The 19,381-nt window shown below is 38.5% G+C and overlaps 1 protein-coding gene across 14 annotated transcripts in view; it reads left to right on the top strand.

The window, feature by feature from the left end:
* Positions 1-19,381, top strand: part of UNC80 (unc-80 subunit of NALCN channel complex) — a 243,325-nt gene that overhangs the window by 153,941 nt on the left and 70,003 nt on the right. For 12 of the 14 annotated variants that reach the window (XM_002712440.6, XM_089329902.1, XM_051849166.3 and 9 more), the window contains 5 exons: positions 371-509; positions 4,535-4,716; positions 5,299-5,430; positions 9,764-9,950; positions 10,572-10,703. In XM_002712440.6, the coding sequence (XP_002712486.3) occupies positions 371-509; positions 4,535-4,716; positions 5,299-5,430; positions 9,764-9,950; positions 10,572-10,703 (772 nt within the window). The remainder of the gene's footprint in view (positions 1-370; positions 510-4,534; positions 4,717-5,298; positions 5,431-9,763; positions 9,951-10,571; positions 10,704-19,381) is intronic. The other 2 variants (XM_002712438.6, XM_089329899.1) reach the window with 1 other exon arrangement.

Below are 19,381 nucleotides of genomic sequence, written 5' to 3'. Positions count from 1 at the left end.
TAACAAGAAGGAAAATAGGATGCTCTGTGAATCCTTCAGGATTTTTAACACAAAGATACATTTACTGGGATCTTTACTTTCTTGTAAATTTTACTTATTCTACAGTTTTTTTTTTCCTTGAGTGAATGTAAAGCAGTTTTGTGATGAAAGCATTATTAAGTTAGGATGATTTTTTTTCTAAATATGCTTCAAACAATAAGACATATAGCTTAGGATACACCCTGTCAACAAAGTGTGTTCCTATCTTTGGAATTGTTTTAAGGTCATTTAAGGAAAGCAGAGAGAGTTGGAAGTGGCTCTTAAGTTTGAAGAAGAGTGTAGTAAGCAGTATCTGAAAAGACTTTAAATTGTGTTTTCTATCTCTTTCCAGGTGATGAGCTTATCACCTGCTCCATTGTCTCTGTTAATCAAAGCAGCACCAATTCTGACCGAGGAGATGTATGGGGACATCCAGCCGGCTGCCTGGGAGCTACTGCTTAGCATGGATGAGCACATGGCAGGAGCAGCAGGTAAAGACCGACTACCTTGGACCACGCTCCTGCTTTCACTGGCATGATTGATTCAAGTGCTAGAACAAGAGAACTGCTGGGTCAGGTTGATGGTCATTACTAGAACTCTAGACAGAACTTTGAACTATAGAACAGCAGACCAGATTCTATGTGCCCCCTCCAATTTCACTATGGGCTTCGCACAAGAGCAGCACATCTCTCACAGGTGGTCACAAAGTTACCAAGTAGAGAATTATTTTCCCTAGAACCTATATTTTCACTGTATTTCATAAAATATTAAATTCCTTTTGTGTTATTTCCTAGATTTATCATGAACCACTATAATTAACTTTATTAAATTTTATATAAGTGATGTGCCGTGTCCAAATTGCAATATCAAAACAAATTCATTGAAATTTAAGTGACTTGTCCAAGGCCATTTAATTAGTCAGTGATAGAGGCACAATGTGTGTTGGTCATTTTTTCCCACTTTTCATACCGATTCCTTGATTTTTCTAGAATAGCAATTTTCATGGATAAGTGCATATGGTAAAAATTCAAATGTATAAAACTGAAGTTATAAGTACCACCCTCTTTCCCAAGACCCTCCTCATTATTCCCTTACCCAAAGGCAGTAATTTTTGAGTTTCTCAGAACACTCTGTCTCTCTCTCTCTCTCCTCTCTGTCTCCCCTACACACACACATTTTCTTTTTTACACAAATGTAACATACTATAAAAGTTTTACACTTGCATTTTTTTTCATTTATATACAGGAAGGAGACCACTTCTTAACATCAGTTTATAGTTTTGGCTGACTCATTTTAATGGCTTCAAAATATTCCATTGAATGAATGAATGTACCATAATTTATGTAATCAGGATCTATTAATGGAAATTGAGGTTGAGACTAGACTTTTTTTATACCATGCCTCAAAAAATATCTTTGTAAAATATCTTTGATGCATTAAAGCTCAGGTTTTCTGTTCTCTGTCAAGAAGGTAATGCACCTCAAATATGATATACTCATGACAAATTCGATGGAAAATATAAATAAGTAGCTTATGCTATAAGAACTGCTAGAAGTTAGCCCTAAAATGGGAATGGTATAGGTGTAGAAAGTTACTGAGCTTATTTGAAAAGCCTAAAAAGACTGATTTGATGATTTCAATGGCTTTTGTAGAGGGATCACTAACACATAATATTAGACAGGTGAGTGGACCTCAGATTTTAACAAAACTTAATTGACAAATTGAGTAGTGTGGACTTTCCACTACGAACAATGGGAAACCACCCTTAGGGGCCCAGTGTTGTGGCACAGCAGGTTTAGCCGCTAGCTGCAATGCTGGCATCCCATAAGGGTGCTGGTTCAAGTCCTGGCTGTTTCACTTCCCATCCAGCTCCCTGCTAATGTGTCTGCAAAAGCAGCAAAAAATGACCCAAATACCTGGGCCCCTGCATGCACGTGGGAGACACAGATGAAGCTCCCAGCTCCTGGCTTCCACATGGCCCAGCCCTGGTCATTGACGCATTTTGGGGAGTGAACTGGCAGATGGAAGATCTCTCTGTCTGTCTGTCCCTTTCTCTGTAACTCTGATTTTCAAATAAATAAAATCGTTTTCAAGAGAAAAAGAAAATCACTCATGGTTTCTGAATCAAAGAGTAAGGTATCAAGGGTGTAGATTAGTTCTAGTTTAATGTGGTAGCAGTCGAGTGCAACCGTTTGGTTGCAGAAGTTATGATTTCAGGTGAAGGAAAGTTGGCGCCATGACAATGAAGCTAATAAGAGGCCAGAACTTAGGGAACAAGGTGACATTTGTGATGTCTGAAGCAAAGAAAGTGGGTGAGTCCTCTGGGAGAGAATTAAAAGAGAAGAGGGGAACCACTAAGGCACTGGCCTTTCCTGCCTTCAGAGAACAGGAGAAAGAAACTCGGCCAGCAACAGATACAAAAAAAATGATCAAGAAAATAAAAGAACTTTAACAGTCTCGATCCATGGAAGCAGAAGAGCAGAAGAAAAGAGTTCCTCAGGGGACTGTTTTGAGATTCTTAAACACCGAAAGGGAAATCACCACTGGATCTGCCGACCAGTGAGCATACACGAAAACTATCTCAGTATAGAGATTCAGATAAAACTCTACACTGAGTTAAATAATGAGCATAGTAGTTAAAATTGAGAAAAGTTGAATAAATTTCAAGAAAAGTAAAAAGAAATGAGAGTAATGATTTAAGTAGATATTAAAGAAAGGAATATCAAAAGCTAATGATTGCAATACCTAGCATTTGTTATAAAGCTATATCACATAGATTATCTTATTAATAAGCCATTTTACAGATGAGCAAACCCTAGTCAGAAAGTTGAAAGGACATATCCAAGTTTACAGAGCTCATAATTAGAGAGGCAGGTAACGAAATCCACATCTCCTAACTGCACATATAGATGCTCTGCTCATAAAATAGACTTTACAAGTGTGTAGCACATTTCACTTCACAAAGCACATTCTCATCTATTTTTTTTATTTTTTTTTATTTATTTTTTATTTTTTGACAGGCAGAGTGGACAGTGAGAGAGAGAGACAGAGAGAAAGGTCTTCCTTTGCCATTGGTTCACCCTCCAATGGCAGCTGCCGCTGGCACGCTGTGGCCGGTGCACCACGCTGATCTGATGGCAGGAGCCAGGAGCCAGGTGCTTTTCCTGGTCTCCCATGGGGTGCAGGGCCCAAGCACCTGGGCCATCCTCCACTGCACTCCCTGGCTACAGCAGAGAGCTGGCCTGGAAGAGGGGCAACCGGGACAGAATCCAGCGCCCCAACCGGGACTAGAACCCGGTGTGCCGGCGCCGCAGGTGGAGGATTACCCTAGTGAGCCGCGGCGCCGGCCCTCATCTATTATTTTATTTTACTCTAATGAAAAATTCAGAGACATGTTTTATTATTGCTGTCTTTGCCATTGTTATTGTTGGCAGTGGGGAAAAAATGGAAGCTAAGAGAAGTTCGGAGGCTGTCTAAGATCACCTAACAGAGAAGTATCAGAGCAGGGATTAGTCTCAGTGCTAATATAATTGCCTGAGCATGATTGGAGGTTCTAGGATTATAGATTATGTTTTTTGGATTGCCACTCATTCTTCTATCCATGATATGGACTAAATTTATCTGTTTCATTATTCATTAGCTTTATAACTTATCATGGCACTCAACTTTTCTCTTATTGATATTTGAATTTTCTCAACATGTCTTAATCAAATCATGCTATGATTCATGAAATCTCTTTTAGCTTATCAATTTCTTCTATCTCTGCAAAGGGCAGAAGTTCGTCATATAGTATCCAATGTGGGTTTTGTTTTTAAAATAACTATGTAACTGAGATTTTGGTAAAGGCAATGGAAGAGAGACAGGCATGACAAGAGGCCGAGAAAGATTTTCCATTTGCTAGTTTGCTCCCCAAATGTCCACAACAGCCAGGGCTGAGCCAGGCTGAACCCAAGAGCCCTAACTCAATCTTGGTCTCCCACATGGGTGGCAGGGACCAAGTACTTGAATAGTCACCTGCTTCCTTCCATGGTGCACAGTAGCAGGAAACTAGTATAACAAGCAGAGCTAGGATTCAAAACCAGACATTCTGATATGGGATTGGACGTCCCAAGTCATGTCTTAACATCTGTACCAAGGTACTATTCTCAGAATACTATGGATGACTCTAGCTATTTCCTAAAGACCATATTTCAGCATGTATTTTTCTTTCTTCATTTGTTTTTTCTGGTATTCACTTTTCACCATGAGCCAGAGGAAGTTTTCTGTTGAATGATTATTCTCTTGAAATATTCTGTCCCTGCCCTCGCACCAGCCACTACAAAATTGTGGGTTCCTCAAAGCATGATGTTTGGTTTCCAGTGGCTGAAGCTGCACTTGCTTTTGCCATTTCTGGTAGCCTGATTCCATTAGCTCAGGAATAACTTGCAGAAGACAAGACCAGTTCGTACTTCTCCTCAACCCCAGGAATCAAGCAAAATGTGAAACGTGCAGCTGATGAGCTGTTGACTGTCTCTAGCTGCCATGTTCCTGCTGTGTGCGGTGAAAGTCCCTGAGGCTGTGTCCGACATGCTGATGTCAGAGTTCCACCACCCAGAGACTGTGCAGAGGCTGAACGCCGTCCTCAAGTTCCACACCCTCTGGAGGTTTCGCTATCAGGTCTGGCCCCGCATGGAGGAGGGGGCACAACAGATTTTTAAGGTATCAGATTCTTGCCGTATGGGAATTAGAGTAACAAACCCAACTCACAATCTGTTTAAATCTATGAACCTCAAAGTCACAGTGTATATCCAAAAAAGATGCCTCTGTTTTATCCTTCTCTGTTTAAATAAATAAAACTAACTCATAAGTGAATTATTTTTTAAAAAAGTAAATATACAAAATGTAGAGTAAGGAAATCAAGACTATAAACCTAAAAAAAAAAAGAATAACTCACTACCATCCCCAGGAATAAGCACATAAAAGTATGTGGTGTAATCTTTCAGACATTCTGCTGTATACACATACAGATGGTTTGGGGAGGATGGGGTGATTAACACAAATAGAGATGATTTGGTTGAAACCCTTCATTTCACTGAGGAATAAACTGCAGCCCAGAAAGGTTAGCCTTGTGCCATGAAACAGAGAATCTTGGGAAACAGCCGTTTCCTAAATAATGCATGCTCATTGCGCAAGGAATCACTTAGATCCTTAACACTTCCTAAGACTGTGTCCTAAGTATACTTCAGACTCCTTCCAGCTTATCTCCCAAACTACTTACCTCTTTCTTATATCAACTAACAGATCCCGCCTCCCAGCATCAACTTCACCCTGCCTTCACCAGTACTTGGAATGCCATCTGTTCCAATGTTTGACCCACCCTGGGTCCCTCAGTGCAGCGGGAGTGTCCAGGACCCCATTAATGAAGATCAGTCTGTGAGTAACAAGCACTTTCTTTCCTTTATCTCCAGGCCTCATGGAGTACACAAGAAAGAGAACAGCTAATACGTGAGGCAGTGTGTCCATTCTTGTCATAAGAATGTAATAACAGCACAGAAAATCGGTCACAAAAGGTCTTTATTCTTGTCAACAGGAGGAAGTAGCATCTGGAACTGAGAATTTGCAGACCTTCAAGTCAACAATTTTGCTTTACAATAAGAGCAGTGCCTGCCTTATAAAGCTATTAAAAGCATTAGGTATTGATTTCTTGACCATAGGAAATATTTTTTATATTTATCATCAAAAAATTCATTTAACCTATAATATGTAAACTACCCAAGAGTTAAAAATATTGACCCAGCAAAAGTAAAGAAAAAAGAAAGCTGGCGATTCATACTTCCTTGTTTGGACTTTGGTTTTGTGCATTTTATTGACCAGCAGCAGCAGCATCACAAACATCACTGAAAACTCAGCCTTTTTTCTTAAGATTTATTTATTTGTTTATTTATGTTAAAGGCAGGGTGGCAGAGACTGAGGGAGAGCCAGAGAGATACTGTATCTGATGGTTCGCTTCCCAAATGCCCACAACAGTTGAGGTAAGCCAGACCAAAGCCAGAAGCCAAGAACTCCTACTGGGTCTTTCACATGGATGTCAGGAACCCAAGTACCTGGTCCACCATCTTCTTGCTCATAGCTGCATCAGTAGGAAGTTGAATCAGAATCAGAAGCAAGACTAGATCCTAGGCAGTCCAGTATGGTACGTGGGCATCCAAAGCAGCGTCTCAACCATCTGCACCGCAGTGATGCCCTTGGGACTTCAATCTTATGTTGCTCTAATATAGCACAGCTGTTACCTAATATAAGTCAATAATATTCAGATTAGGACTGGCACTGTGGCACAGTAGGTTAATCCCCCACCTGCGGTGCCAGCATCCCATATGGGCGCCAGTTCTAGTCCCAGCTGCTCCTCTTCCAATCCCATTCTCTGCTATGGCCTGGGAAAGCAGTAGAAGATGGCCTAAGTTCTTGGGCCCCTGTACCCATGTGGGAGACCGGAAGAAGCTCCTGGCTTCAGATCAGCGCAGCTCCAGCCATTGCAGCCATCTGGGGAGTGAACCAACGGACAGAAGACCTTTCTCTCTGTCTCTTCCTCCTACTCTCTGTGACTCTACCTCTCAAATAAATAAATAAAATCTTTAAAAAATTAATATTTAAGTTAGAATATAAGTAAAAAAAAAAAACAAGACTACATGCTATTTGAAAAACATCTCCAAAATATGCCATTTTCACTTGTTAAATAGCATTTTTCTAAATTACAAAAGTAAGATAGAAAATTTGGAAAATAAAGCATAATAGAAAAAGAATATGTCTTCTTGCTCAAATCCATCATTATTAGGTATATAAATATTAAAGATTTTTGATACATCTCTTAAAATATCATTTTACCTTTCATAGTAGAAAAGTGTTTTTTTCCATTCAAATTAAGTAATATGTTGTTTAAAACCTGACACTTTGAATTGAAAAAGAAATCACTTACACTTCTTTGGAAAATGAATATATGAAGTCAAGCTGAATATTTTTGCATGAAGCACATAGACTTTGGAGACATTTGTAGTTTTCTTTGGGGAACTGTTTGAACTCTTCACCCATCTCAATATGCCTATTTTATTTTAATGTATCCACATATTGTATTTTCACATATAATGTTCTTTTGTATCTTCTTCCATGTGTGCAATAATTCCAACATCTGAACCATCAGCAAGAGGATCTTTGATTTTTCTTCCTACACATAATTGGATCATTTGAACCAATCAAGTCTTCATCCTGAGTTCACAATAGATTTGAGCCAATCCAGATTCGGTGTCCAGTACTCTCTCTCTCATTCCAAAATCTTTACCTTATACCTTATGATAAACCAACTTAGTCTCCTGGCTCTGAAAATGATAGCCTATCAAACACCCTTGATTGCTCTTATGTAATTCATCATCATAGGAAACCGAAATCTAACATTGATGTCTCGAATAAAGGGAGTATCTCTGAAGACAGCCTTTTAGAAGAACCACCAAGACTACCCGTCTCTCTCTAGAACTATAGACCAACAAAGAGATCTGGAATTGCTGATGTATACAGATGTTACTTTAAATCTGCAAAGAACTCCTGGGATCTGCACTCTGGTTTTTTTTTTTTTTCATTGTTTCTTTTTTTTTTAACTTTTATTTAGTAGATATAAATTTCAAAGTACTGTTTATGGATTACAATGGAGTTTCCCCCCAATAACTTCCCTCCCACCCGCAACCCTCCCATCTCCCTCTCCCTTTCCCATTCCATTCACATCAAGATTCATTTTCAGGCCGGCGCCGCGGTTCACTAGGCTAATCCTCCGCTTTGCAGCGCCAGCACACAGGGTTCTAGTCCCGGCCAGGGCGCCAGATTCTGACCCGGTTGCCCCTCTTCCAGGCCAGCTCTCTGCTGTGGCCAGGGAGTGCAATGGAAGATGGCCCAAGTGCTTGGGCCCTGCACCCCATGGGAGACCAGGATAAGTACCTGGCTCCTGCCATCGGATCAGCGCAGTGCACTGGCCGCAGCACACCAGCCGCGGTGGCCATTGGAGGGTGAACCAACAGCAAAGGAAGACCTTTCCTCTCTGTCTCTCTCTCTCTCACTGTCCACTCTGCCTGTCAAAAAAAAAAAAAAAGATTCATTTTCAATTATCTTTATATACATAAGATCAATTTAGTATATATTAAGTAAAGATTTCATCAGTTTGCCCCCACACAGAACACAAAGTGCAAAATACTGTTTGAGCACTAGTCATAGCATTAATTCACATTGAACTACACATTAAGGACAGAGATCCTACATGAGGAGTAAGTGCACAGTGACTCCTGTTGTTGACTTAACAAATTGACACTCATGTTTAAGGTGTCAGCAATCTCCCCAGGCTCTAGTCATGAGTTGCCAAGGCCATGGAAGCCCCCTCAGCTTGCCGACTTTGATCTTATTTTGACAAGGCCATAGTCAAAGTGGAAGTTCTCTCCTCCCTTCAGAGAAAGGTACCTCATTCTTTGATAGCCTGTTCTTTCTACTGGGATCTCACTCAAGAGATCTTTCATTTAGGTTTGTTTTGTTTTTGTTTGTTTTTTTTTGTTTTTGTTTTTGTTGCCAGGGTGTCTTGGCTTTCCATGCCTAAAATACTCTCATGGGCTCTTCAGCCAGATCCGAATGCTTTAAGGGCTGATTCTGAGGCCAGAGAGCTGTGTAGGACATCTGTCATTCTATGAGTTTGCTGTGTATCCCGCTTCCCATGTTGGATCGTTCTCTCCCTTTTTTATTCTATCAGTTAGTGTTAGCAGACACTAGTCTTGTTTATGTGATCCCTTTGACTCTTAGACCTATCATTATGATCTATTGTGACCTGAAATTGACCACTTGGACTAGTGAGATGGCATTGGTACATGCAACCTTGATGGGATTGCATTGGAATCCCCTGGCACATTTCTAACTCCACCACTTGGGGCAAGTCAGCTTGAGCTGACTCTGTGTGCTCAAAGTTCTTGGGATTTGTGCCAGTGTAGGTATTGTGATGAAGAATGACTATTGTAAGGTCATTTGCAGAATGAATCTTCTCACCTTTCTTGAAACTTATCTTTTACCTGTTTAAAAGTGGATTGTTCTTAATATTTTTCTATTATGCCTGTGCTGTTAGTAAACAGAGTCAAATTATACATTCAACCTTAGCAACGTAACCAACTCTTTTAATTTCCTTTCAATAACTGTTTCTATAAATATTGTTAAGTATTTACAGTGTGCCCCTACATTTATGTACAAATATTACTTATGTGGTAAATACCTGAACTACAAAAATTAAATAAGTTATATAGCTAACTGGTTTATGTGAGAGATGAATCTCCTTCACCTTCCTTTCTATGGTTCTGAATTTATTTTATTACGTTTATGAAATAAACGTGCCATACTGAAAGCCAGTTCAAAAATTTCTAAAGAGTATTAAATTTTTTATTTGTTTTTACTGTTTACAGAGCGAATTTTTGATGCTACCTCATATCTTAAATGTGAAATAGGATTCTTTCCTGAAATTGCAGACATTCTTGAAGAATTATTCTGTTAGTAAAAATATACATATATATATAGCTATATATAGCTACATATAACCTAGAAACTTGGTAGAAAAACAAACAAATGAATATTCATGAAACTGGTTTACTGCTGCCTTACCATTTCTTGAAGAACTACCAATTCATTGGGAAAATTTATGCCTATAACCTCTCAAGACAAGTTACTAGTCAATAAACTTAGCTTTCTGTCTCAACAGAAATCCTTTTCAGCCCGGGCTGTGTCTCGCTCCCATCAGAGAGCAGAACACATTTTAAAGAATCTCCAGCAGGAAGAGGAGAAGAAACGTCTTGGCCGAGAAGCCAGTCTCATCACCGCCATCCCTATCACCCAGGAGGCTTGCTACGAGCCCACTTGTACACCCAACTCAGAGCCGGAAGAAGAAGGTGCCCTCTACACATGGGGCTTCTTGGGGGGCAGATTCGTAGGGAAAGGATTTTGTTTGAAATAAGCATTGATGATTTTATGTGACATGAGGTGATCTGCCCCCTCCATCTCTCTCTCTTTCTGACACTATCCAAACAAACAGAAAAGAAAAGTTGTTATTTTCTAAGAATTTAGAGAGGACCTATCTCCAGAAGAGGACATTAGTCATATTGAATGAACCAATTGATAATGGACCAAGTGTTGGTTGTGATTCAGGGAACAAATGAATCCAGAATGTGTGTTAAAGTAAATGCAGTCAATTGTTCATCATTAAAAATGGGGCTAATCTATTAATTATGCAACATGCATAAGAGTAGACAGTTTGCCAGTTGGTATCAGAAAATCACTTGTGACCCATTCTAAGTTCTGTGATTCTCTGATCTGCTTTTGTAGAAACTTTGGGAGAAAGTTTCTGCCTTTCTGTAGAATTTTTCTTTCCCTTTTGCTAAATATGACCTAAATTGCTTAAGCCTTATGGTCTGAGGGTGGTACATACTGTAATGTAAGTACAGCTATAATTGTGATAACGACAACTTTTTCATTATAAACCCAAAGTTCACATTCCCTGTTTTGTTTGCCAGTAGAAGAAGTCACTAATCTGGCATCCCGTCGATTGTCTGTGAGTCCATCCTGTACCTCCAGCACTTCCCACAGGAACTACTCGTTCCGCCGCGGGTCTGTGTGGTCTGTGCGCTCAGCTGTCAGTGCAGAAGGTGGGTGCTCTTACAAATGTGTTCTTACTCTTCATGACTCAGTGTGTTTTGAAACATTTTCCCGTTATTATCATTACCTCACATCATTATCCCTTCTTAATTAAATGACTTGTTTCATGACTTGAAGTTCCAAAATAAAATGAGATTGAGTAGCATTCTCAAAAAATTATTGTAGATTTAAGCCAGCAATTGTCACTTGTAAGCTGGCTCTGTTTTAATTATTTTACATGTAGTCCTACTGTTGAGGCTTCAGAAGACAATACTCTAGGCAGTTAATTATTTTCCACCCTGGCTACACATCACAGTCAACTGGGAAGCTTTAGAAAAATGTCCAGGCCACACCCAAGATCAACATAAATTCTCTGAGGGTGAGACCCATGCATCAATATTTTTAAAACCTTGTAATTCCAGTGTCTATTGGTATGATGCCATTAGGGTGCCTTTCTAGGATGATTTAACAATCCAAGGCAGACTAAAGGCCATGCTATTAACATAGTGATAAGAAGAGGATTGAGGGCAGAACTTAATGCCCTGAAGTTCCAAGAATTAAAGAAAAATTGCTTCTGTAGTAAAAACAGCTCTCTGAGACTCACTGCTTCAAGATTATGCAAACTTTTTTACTAACCTATGCAGTCATCAAAAATGATATATAAAAAATGAAGCTGTACAACCCTAGGGAACTTTGAAAAATGATTGATATACAGAGATGGGACCCAAAGTATAGCTACATTTTTATAACACCTTTGTTGATGTATGTTCAAATACCAGAAGATTTGCCCCCTCTCAAGTAGATATATAGTAATTTTTAGTATGTTCATGTAGTGTTCAACAATCACCATCTAATTTTAAATATTTTCTTCTTCCCCAAAAGAAACTCCATAGTCATTAACAGTCACTCTTACCCACTAATTCCTCAACCCCCAGCAAATACTAACTTACTTTCTATTTCTATGGATTTGCCTATTATGTATATTTTATTAAAATGGAGTCATGTATATGATACATGGCTTTGTATAGCTTTTTTAATTTAGCATAATATTTTCTGGGTCCATGTATCAATTTTTATTCCTATTTATTGCTAAATTATGTTCCATGATATGGACATACTATATTATGTTTATCTGTTCATCAGCTAATGGACATGTGAGTTCCTTCTACATTTTACCCATTATAAAGTATGCTGCCATGGATGATTTTGTGGGGAAAATTGCCAAACTATTTTCCAAAGAAGCTACATCATTTTACATTTTTACCAAAAAATATAAAATATGCCACACATCCTTGTCAAGACTTATTATTGTCTTTGTTTTCATCATCCTTGTGATTATGAAATGGTTTCCCATTGTGCTTTTGATAAACATTTCTCTTGCTCTAGAGCATATTTTCATACCCTTAGTGGTTATTGTTATATCTTCTTTGCAAAACTTATCTGTTTAAATGTTTTTTCCGTTTGCATATAATTTAACATAAAGATGAGAATTAAAATTACATTCACAAATTGGAAAGCATGTATCTCAACTCATAAAAGCCAAAGTATGTAGATGTAATACAAAGTGTCCACAAAATCATTTTACCCATTTTTAATCAGTATTTTGTCTTTTAATTGGCCAGTTGTAGGAAATATCTATATATTCGGGATACAAGCCACTTATAAATTATTTGCACACATTTCTCTCATTTTGTGATTTGCTTTTTACTTTTGCAATGGTGACCTTGAAGTACAAAATTTTTAGTTAAATCTAGTATATATACTTTTTCTTGTCACTTATGCTTATAGTATCATGTCTAAGAAACTGTTATCCAAACCAGTGTCACAAAGATTTACTCCTGTGTTTTCTTCTAAGAATGTTATAAAATTAGCACTTATATTTTAGTGTGTGGTAAATTTTGAGTTAATTTCTCATTGTACTGTGAGTTGGAATCCAACATCATTCTTTTGTATACTGATATCTGTTGATTCCAGCACTTTGTATTGAAAAGTCTATTTTCCCCCCATTGAATTTTCTTGGCACCATTGTCAAAAATCAGTTGACACTGCTGGGAATTTACCCAATCAAAATAAAATTAGCATATGAAAGATTATCTGTACCCTCATATTCATTGCAGATCAGTTCATAATAGCTAAGATATGAAGTCAACCCAGATGTTCACCAGCTGATGACTGGATAAAGAAATTATGGAGTATATACACTATGAAACACTACACAGCAATTTAAAAAAATGAAATCCTGTCTTTTGCAACAAAATGAATGCAACTGAAAACCATTATAGTTCATGAAAGAAGCCAGTTCCAAAAAGATAAATACCATATGTTTTTTCTAATCTGTGGTAACTAATAGAGTACCTAAAATGTAATATATAACAGTGAAATTGACCTTTTGAGGTTTGATGATTGTTTACAGTCCTTGTCTCTACTATTGAGGAATAGCATTTTTTCTTCATACTATTTGTTGAACTCTTTACTTAGTATAGGGTTAATCTTACGAGTATAAAGTAAACTGAAAATAGATATTGGTAAAAATAGACTTGCTGCACTTGGCTTCTGGCCTGCTGTCTGCTTGGTATGGTCCCAACTTAATTTCTGGACTTCCCTTTCTCCCTTAGATAGAGCCTTCACTTTCCTATGCATTTCTCTCACTAAATAAAAAGCTTACAAAACTTAAAAAAAAAAAAATTAAGAATGAGAATAGGAGAGGGAGGAAGAAGAAGGGTGGGAGCATGGGAAGAAGGGAGAATAGTGTGGGAAGTATCATCGTATTCCTAAATCTGTATATATGAAATATATAAAATTTGTATATCTTAAATTTTTTAAAAAATCAATTGAACATAAAGGTAATGGTTTACTTCTGGTCTTTCAATTATATGCTTTTAAACTTCTTGTTAATCTTTGTCATAAAGTTTTTAATTGGTAACTGAATCTTGAAATTTTTTTTCTCTTTTTTGAGATTATTTAGTTATTCTTGGCCTCTTGCATTCTATATGAATTTTAGGATCAGTATGTCAATTTCTTAAAAAATAGCAGATGGAATTTCATTATATTCAATATTTGGATCAATATGAGGCATATTAAATCTTTTGGTTTGTGGACATAAAATATCTTTCTGTTAATTTAGGTCTCTAATCCATTTCAATAATGTATTGATTTCAATGTACAAATATTGTACTTTTTCATTGGATTTATTAATAAGTATTTTATTCTTTCTGATGTTATTATATATTAAATTGGTCTTCTAATTTCATGTATGCATTGCTAGTGTTTAGAAATAAAATTGATTTCACATATTAATTTTATATTCTACAATGTTGAAATCATTTTAGTTCTAATAGTTTTGTGGACTTAAGATTCTCTACATACAAAATCACATCATCTGCAAATAGAAATAGTTTTACTTCTTTCTAACCTAGATATATTTTAATTTGTATTGCCTTATAACACTGCCTAAACCTCCAGTACATTATTAAATAAAAATGATCACAGCAAATATTCTAGCTTTTTTTCCTGACCTTAAAGAGGGAAGCATTTAATCTTTCATGATTAAATATAATATTGAGAACTTTAATAAATAAACTTTATCATATTGAGGAAGTTCCCTTAAATTCCAATTTTTTTATGTTTTACCATCAAAGAGTATTGGATTTTGTCAAATGCTTTTTCCACATCTGTTGAAACTCTCATGTGTTTTTTTATTCATTCTATTATTATGATCTATTACATTGATTGATATTCATATGTTGAATCACCCTTACATTCCTGAGATAAACCACACATTGTCATAGCATATAGTATTTTTATATAATTCTGAATCTCATTTGCCAATATTGTGTTGAGGAGTTTTTTCATCTATACTTATAACAAATATTTGTCTAGAGGTTTTTTTCCTGTGATAGCATTGTCTAGTTTTATTATCTAAGTATCATAGAATGCTTTAGGAAATTTTCCTTTCTTTTCCAGTTGTTAAAAGTGTTTGTGAAGAATTGATGTTAATTTTTCTTTAAATGAGTGGTAGGCTTGATCAGTGAGGTTCTCTGGGCCAAAACTTTCTTTTATGGAAAGTTTTTGGTTACTTTATTAATATCTTTTCTTGATATAAATCTCTTCAGATTATCTATTTCTTTCTTACTGAAGTCCTGTAGTTTCTGTCTTTCTAGGAACATGCATATTGAGCCCATATTTTCTTTTCTTTTTTTTTTTTTTTTTTTTTTTTTTTTTTGACAGGCAGAGTGGACAGTGAGAGAGAGAGACAGAGAGAAAGGTCTTCCTTTGCCGTTGGTTCACCCTCCAATGGCCGCTGCAGCCGGCGCACCGCACTGATCCGATGGCAGGAGCCAGGTGCTTCTCCTGGTCTCCCATGGGGTGCAGGGCCCAAGCACTTGGGCCATCCTCCACTGCACTCCCTGGCCACAGCAGAGAGCTGGCCTGGAAGAGGGGCAACCGGGACAGAATCCGGTGCCCCGACCAGGACTAGAACCTGGTGTGCCGGCGCCGCAAGATGGAGGATTAGCCTATTGAGCCGCGGCGCCGGCCTTGAGCCCATATTTTCTAATTTGTTTTCATATAGTTGCTCATAATATTCCCTTATAATTCTTATTGTTTTGGTATTATTAATAATATGTCCCTTCTGTCATCCCTGACTTTGGTTATTTATGTCTTATCCCTGTTTTTCTTAATAGTCTAACTAAAGATTTGCCCATTTTCTTGATCTTTTCTAAGATGCAGTTTTTCGCTCCATTGCTTTTCTCTATTATTTTTCTATTGATCACTATCTTCACTAACATTTACTATTTTCTTTCTTTTCTTGCAATGAATTTAGCTTGTTCTTCTTTAAGACAATGTCATGAGGTAGAAGTTTACATTATTGATTTGAGAACTTTATAATTTTTAATGTACGCACATACAGCTATAAATTTCCCTCTAAGCACAGCTTTAGCTGTATGTCTGAAATTTCAGTATATTATGTTTTTTAAAAGATTTATTTTTATTTATTTGAAAGACAGAGTTACAGAGAGTGATAGAAACTGATAAAGAGAGGTCTTTCATCCATTGGTCACTCCCCAAATTGCCACCATGGCCAGAGCTGAGCCAATTCGAAGCCAGAAACCAGGAGCTTCTTCCATGTCTCCGACATGGGTGCAGGGTCCCAAGGACTTGGGCCAATCTCTACTGCTTTCCTCGGCCATAAGCAGAGAGCTGAATTGGAAGTGGAGCAGCCAGGACTAGAACTGGCACCCATATGGGATGTCGGCACTTCAGGCTGGGGCTTTAACCCACTGTGCCACAGCGCCAGCCCCAGTATATAATATTTTAATTTTCAAACACCTCAAAGTATTTTCTAATTTCCCCTATGACTTTTATTTGACCCATTTGTTATTTAGGATTGAATTTTAATTTCCACATATTTGTGTATTCCCCAAATTTCCTTCTGTTATTGATGACTAATTTTATCCATTTATGGTTGGAAAGCATTTGTTGTGTTATTTCTGCCTCTGGGATTTATTGAGGCTTGTTTTATTGCTTATATGCTGGTATGTGATGGGAAAAGCGTTTGTGTGTATATCTATGAGGCCTAGTTGATTTATAATGTTAACCAAGTCTTCTATCTCCTTGCTGAATTCTGTGTAGTTGTTCTATTGTTGAAATGAGTTAGTGAGATTTTCTATTATTATTGAATTATTTATTTCTCCCTTTAATTCTGTCAGCTTTTTCTTTCATATATTATAGGGCTCTGTTAGGTACAGATATATGTATAATTATTTTTCTTCCTTGTAGATTGACACATCATTTTAATGTGTCCTTTTTGCCTCTATAATTATGTCTTCTCTTAAAGTATACTTTGCTTGATATTAATATAACCATACCAGTTATCTTTTTGCTACTGTCCATATGTCATATCCTTTTTTTTTTTTTTTTTTTTTTTTTTTTGGACAGGCAGAGTGGACAGTGAGAGAGAGAGACAGAGAGAAAGGTCTTCCTTTGCCGTTGGTTCACTCTCCAATGGCCACCGCAGCCAGCGCGCAGCGGCTGGCGCACCGCGCTGATCCGATGGCAGGAGCCAGGAGCCAGGTGCTTTTCCTGGTCTCCCATGGGGTGCAGGGCCCAAGCACTTGGGCCATCCTCCACTGCACTCCCTGGCCACAGCAGAGAGCTGGCCTGGAAGAGGGGCAACCGGGGCAGAATCCGGTGCCCCGACCGGGACTTGAACCCGGTGTGCCGGCGCCGCAAGGCGGAGGATTAGCCTAGTGAGCCGCGGCGCCGGCTCATATGTCATATCCTTTTGCACCTCTCTTGTGTCATTAAAACTAAATTATGTCTCTTATAGACAGCCCATAGTAGTCATGTCTCTTTGTTATCTATAGTGCTAATTCTGCCTTTTTATTGTCACATTTTATCCATTTACATTTAATGCAATAAAGGAAAATTTAGTAGTTACATTATCATTTTAAACTATGAGAGACATAGTTTTCTATTTACCTTTATAGTACAAATGTTATAATTTTTCATACATTTATTATATAATATTAAAATAGAATCTATTTATAATAACTGACTTAAAAATCTTTTTCTAGTAAGTCTAACATCTAGGCTTCTCAGAAGTACTTTCTATTGCCTGCTATTATTCCTGTATGCAGGGAATATTTTCTTGGTTCCTTGTGTGTCCAAAAATTTTTATTGAAAAGTAGACAATAACATTACAACTCTGCAAATCAGATAGTCCATTTCCTTAGAGTTTGTTGTTGCTGCTGGTTCATATGTTGCTATGTTGTTCAGTGGCTTTCCTGAACTAATTGTGTAAAGTCTGTATATTTTGTTGAGCGTGATCACTGAAATCTCTGATCAGATTAGTGGCCAGGTGATGATTAGACAAAGGTTTGCTTCAGTGCCTGGATCTTAAGTCTCGCAGCTCTTGCTGAGGGGCATTGTAGACATGTTGAGGAACATCTTCCATGTTCCTGGAGTTAAAAACTGCTTTGATCTTTATTTTTTTCACTTTTTAAATGTGTAGAATCCCATGGTTGGCCAAAAAAAAAAATGTAGGTAGTTTAAAAAGTTTATTGAAAAGGAATTTTTAATGTTTATTTCAGTTAAATTTTTTTAATATCCATGTATAGTTTCCTCATAATATGCATTTTCATAAACTTTTTAAAGAGTCATCATATGGGGGCCAGTGTTGTGGTTTAGCATGTTAAGCCACTACCTATGATGCTGGCATTCCATCTGGGCCTGGTTCGTGTCCCCACTGCTCCACTTCCTATCCAGCTTCCCGGCCTGGGAAAAGCAGCAGAAGATGGCCAAAGTACTTGGGCCCCTGCATCCCACGTGGGAGATTTGCATAAAGTTCCTGGCTCCTGGTTTCAGCCTGGCCCAGCCCTGGCCTTTGCGGCCATCTGGGGAGTGAACCAGCAGATGGAAGATCTGTCTCTCTCTAACTCAGCCTTTCAAATAAATAAATCTTAAAAGTAAAAGTCTTCATAAGCATGAATTTCAATTTTTTTAGAATCAAAATAGACTATTTTTCATGAATTTGTTGAAGTACCATAGTATGTTGGGGATTTACAAGCCCCCCGTAGAAATCTCATTCCTAAGAATTTTCTTTTAAAATAATTTTATCAGCCTCTTGCTTGCCCCAACTAATACAAGCACCTCAGGTAACTACAATGTCAAACTTTTGTTGCTGATTTCTTGGGCAAATTTCCTGGGCATTCAGCACTATGTAAGCTTTGAATCAAGTGAAATAAAGATCCCAGTGACAAATCTCTAGCGATGGGGACTTTCAAGAGTGCCAGACTTATCCAGGGGCAGCAAGACCACAGGTTTTCACTGCTACCGTGGTTCTAGGGCTGTTAATTTTCAAGGCTTCCTGAGAGCTAGGGAGAGGCAAAGGTGAATAGGGTAAGACAAAACATGGGAAAGTTACTGAGCTTATCAAGATTCCTCCCTTTTAGTATTATTTATTCACTTTTAAAATTTTATTTGAAGGACAGAGAGACAAAGAGAGATCTTCCATTCATTAGCTCACACCACAGATGCCACCAATAGCCAGAGTTGGTTGGTGTCAGGAACCCACAGATTTCAGCCATCATATACTGCCTCTCAGGATGTGCACTACCAGAAAGCCAGATGAGAAGTGAAGGAGCCAGGTCTCAAGCCAGGCACTTCGTGGGAGGCACTTCGTGGGGTGTGGGGACTCCAAAAAGAGAATTAACCACCAGGCCAAAATCCTGACCCTCTACCTCTTTTTAAAAACTACTCCTCGCCGGCGCCGCGGCTCACTAGGCTAATCCTCCGCCTAGCGGCGCCAGCACACCGGGGTTCTAGTCCCGGTCGGGGCGCCGGATTCTGTCCCGGTTGCCCCTCTTCCAGGCCAGCTCTCTGCTGTGGCCCGGGAGTGCAGTGGAGGATGGCCCAGGTGCTTGGGCCCTGCACCTCATGGGAGACCGGGATATTCTGTCCCGGTTGCCCCTCTTCCAGGCCAGCTCTCTGCTGTGGCCCGGGAGTGCAGTGGAGGATGGCCCAGGTGCTTGGGCCCTGCACCTCATGGGAGACCGGGATAAGTACCTGGCTCCTGCCATCAGATCAGCACGGTGCACCGGCCTCAGCGCGCCGGCCGTGGCAGCCATTGGAGGGTGAACCAACGGCAAAAGAAGACCTTTCTCTCTGTCTCTCTCTCTCACTGTCCACT

Source organism: Oryctolagus cuniculus, chromosome 3 (assembly GCF_051225735.1).
Source record: "Oryctolagus cuniculus isolate XC-2025 breed Fujian yellow rabbit chromosome 3, ASM5122573v1, whole genome shotgun sequence".
Taxonomy (NCBI): Eukaryota; Metazoa; Chordata; class Mammalia; order Lagomorpha; family Leporidae; genus Oryctolagus; species Oryctolagus cuniculus.
The sequence above is the reverse complement of the archived record's forward strand: the minus strand, read 5'-3'. Positions and strand labels throughout refer to the sequence as shown.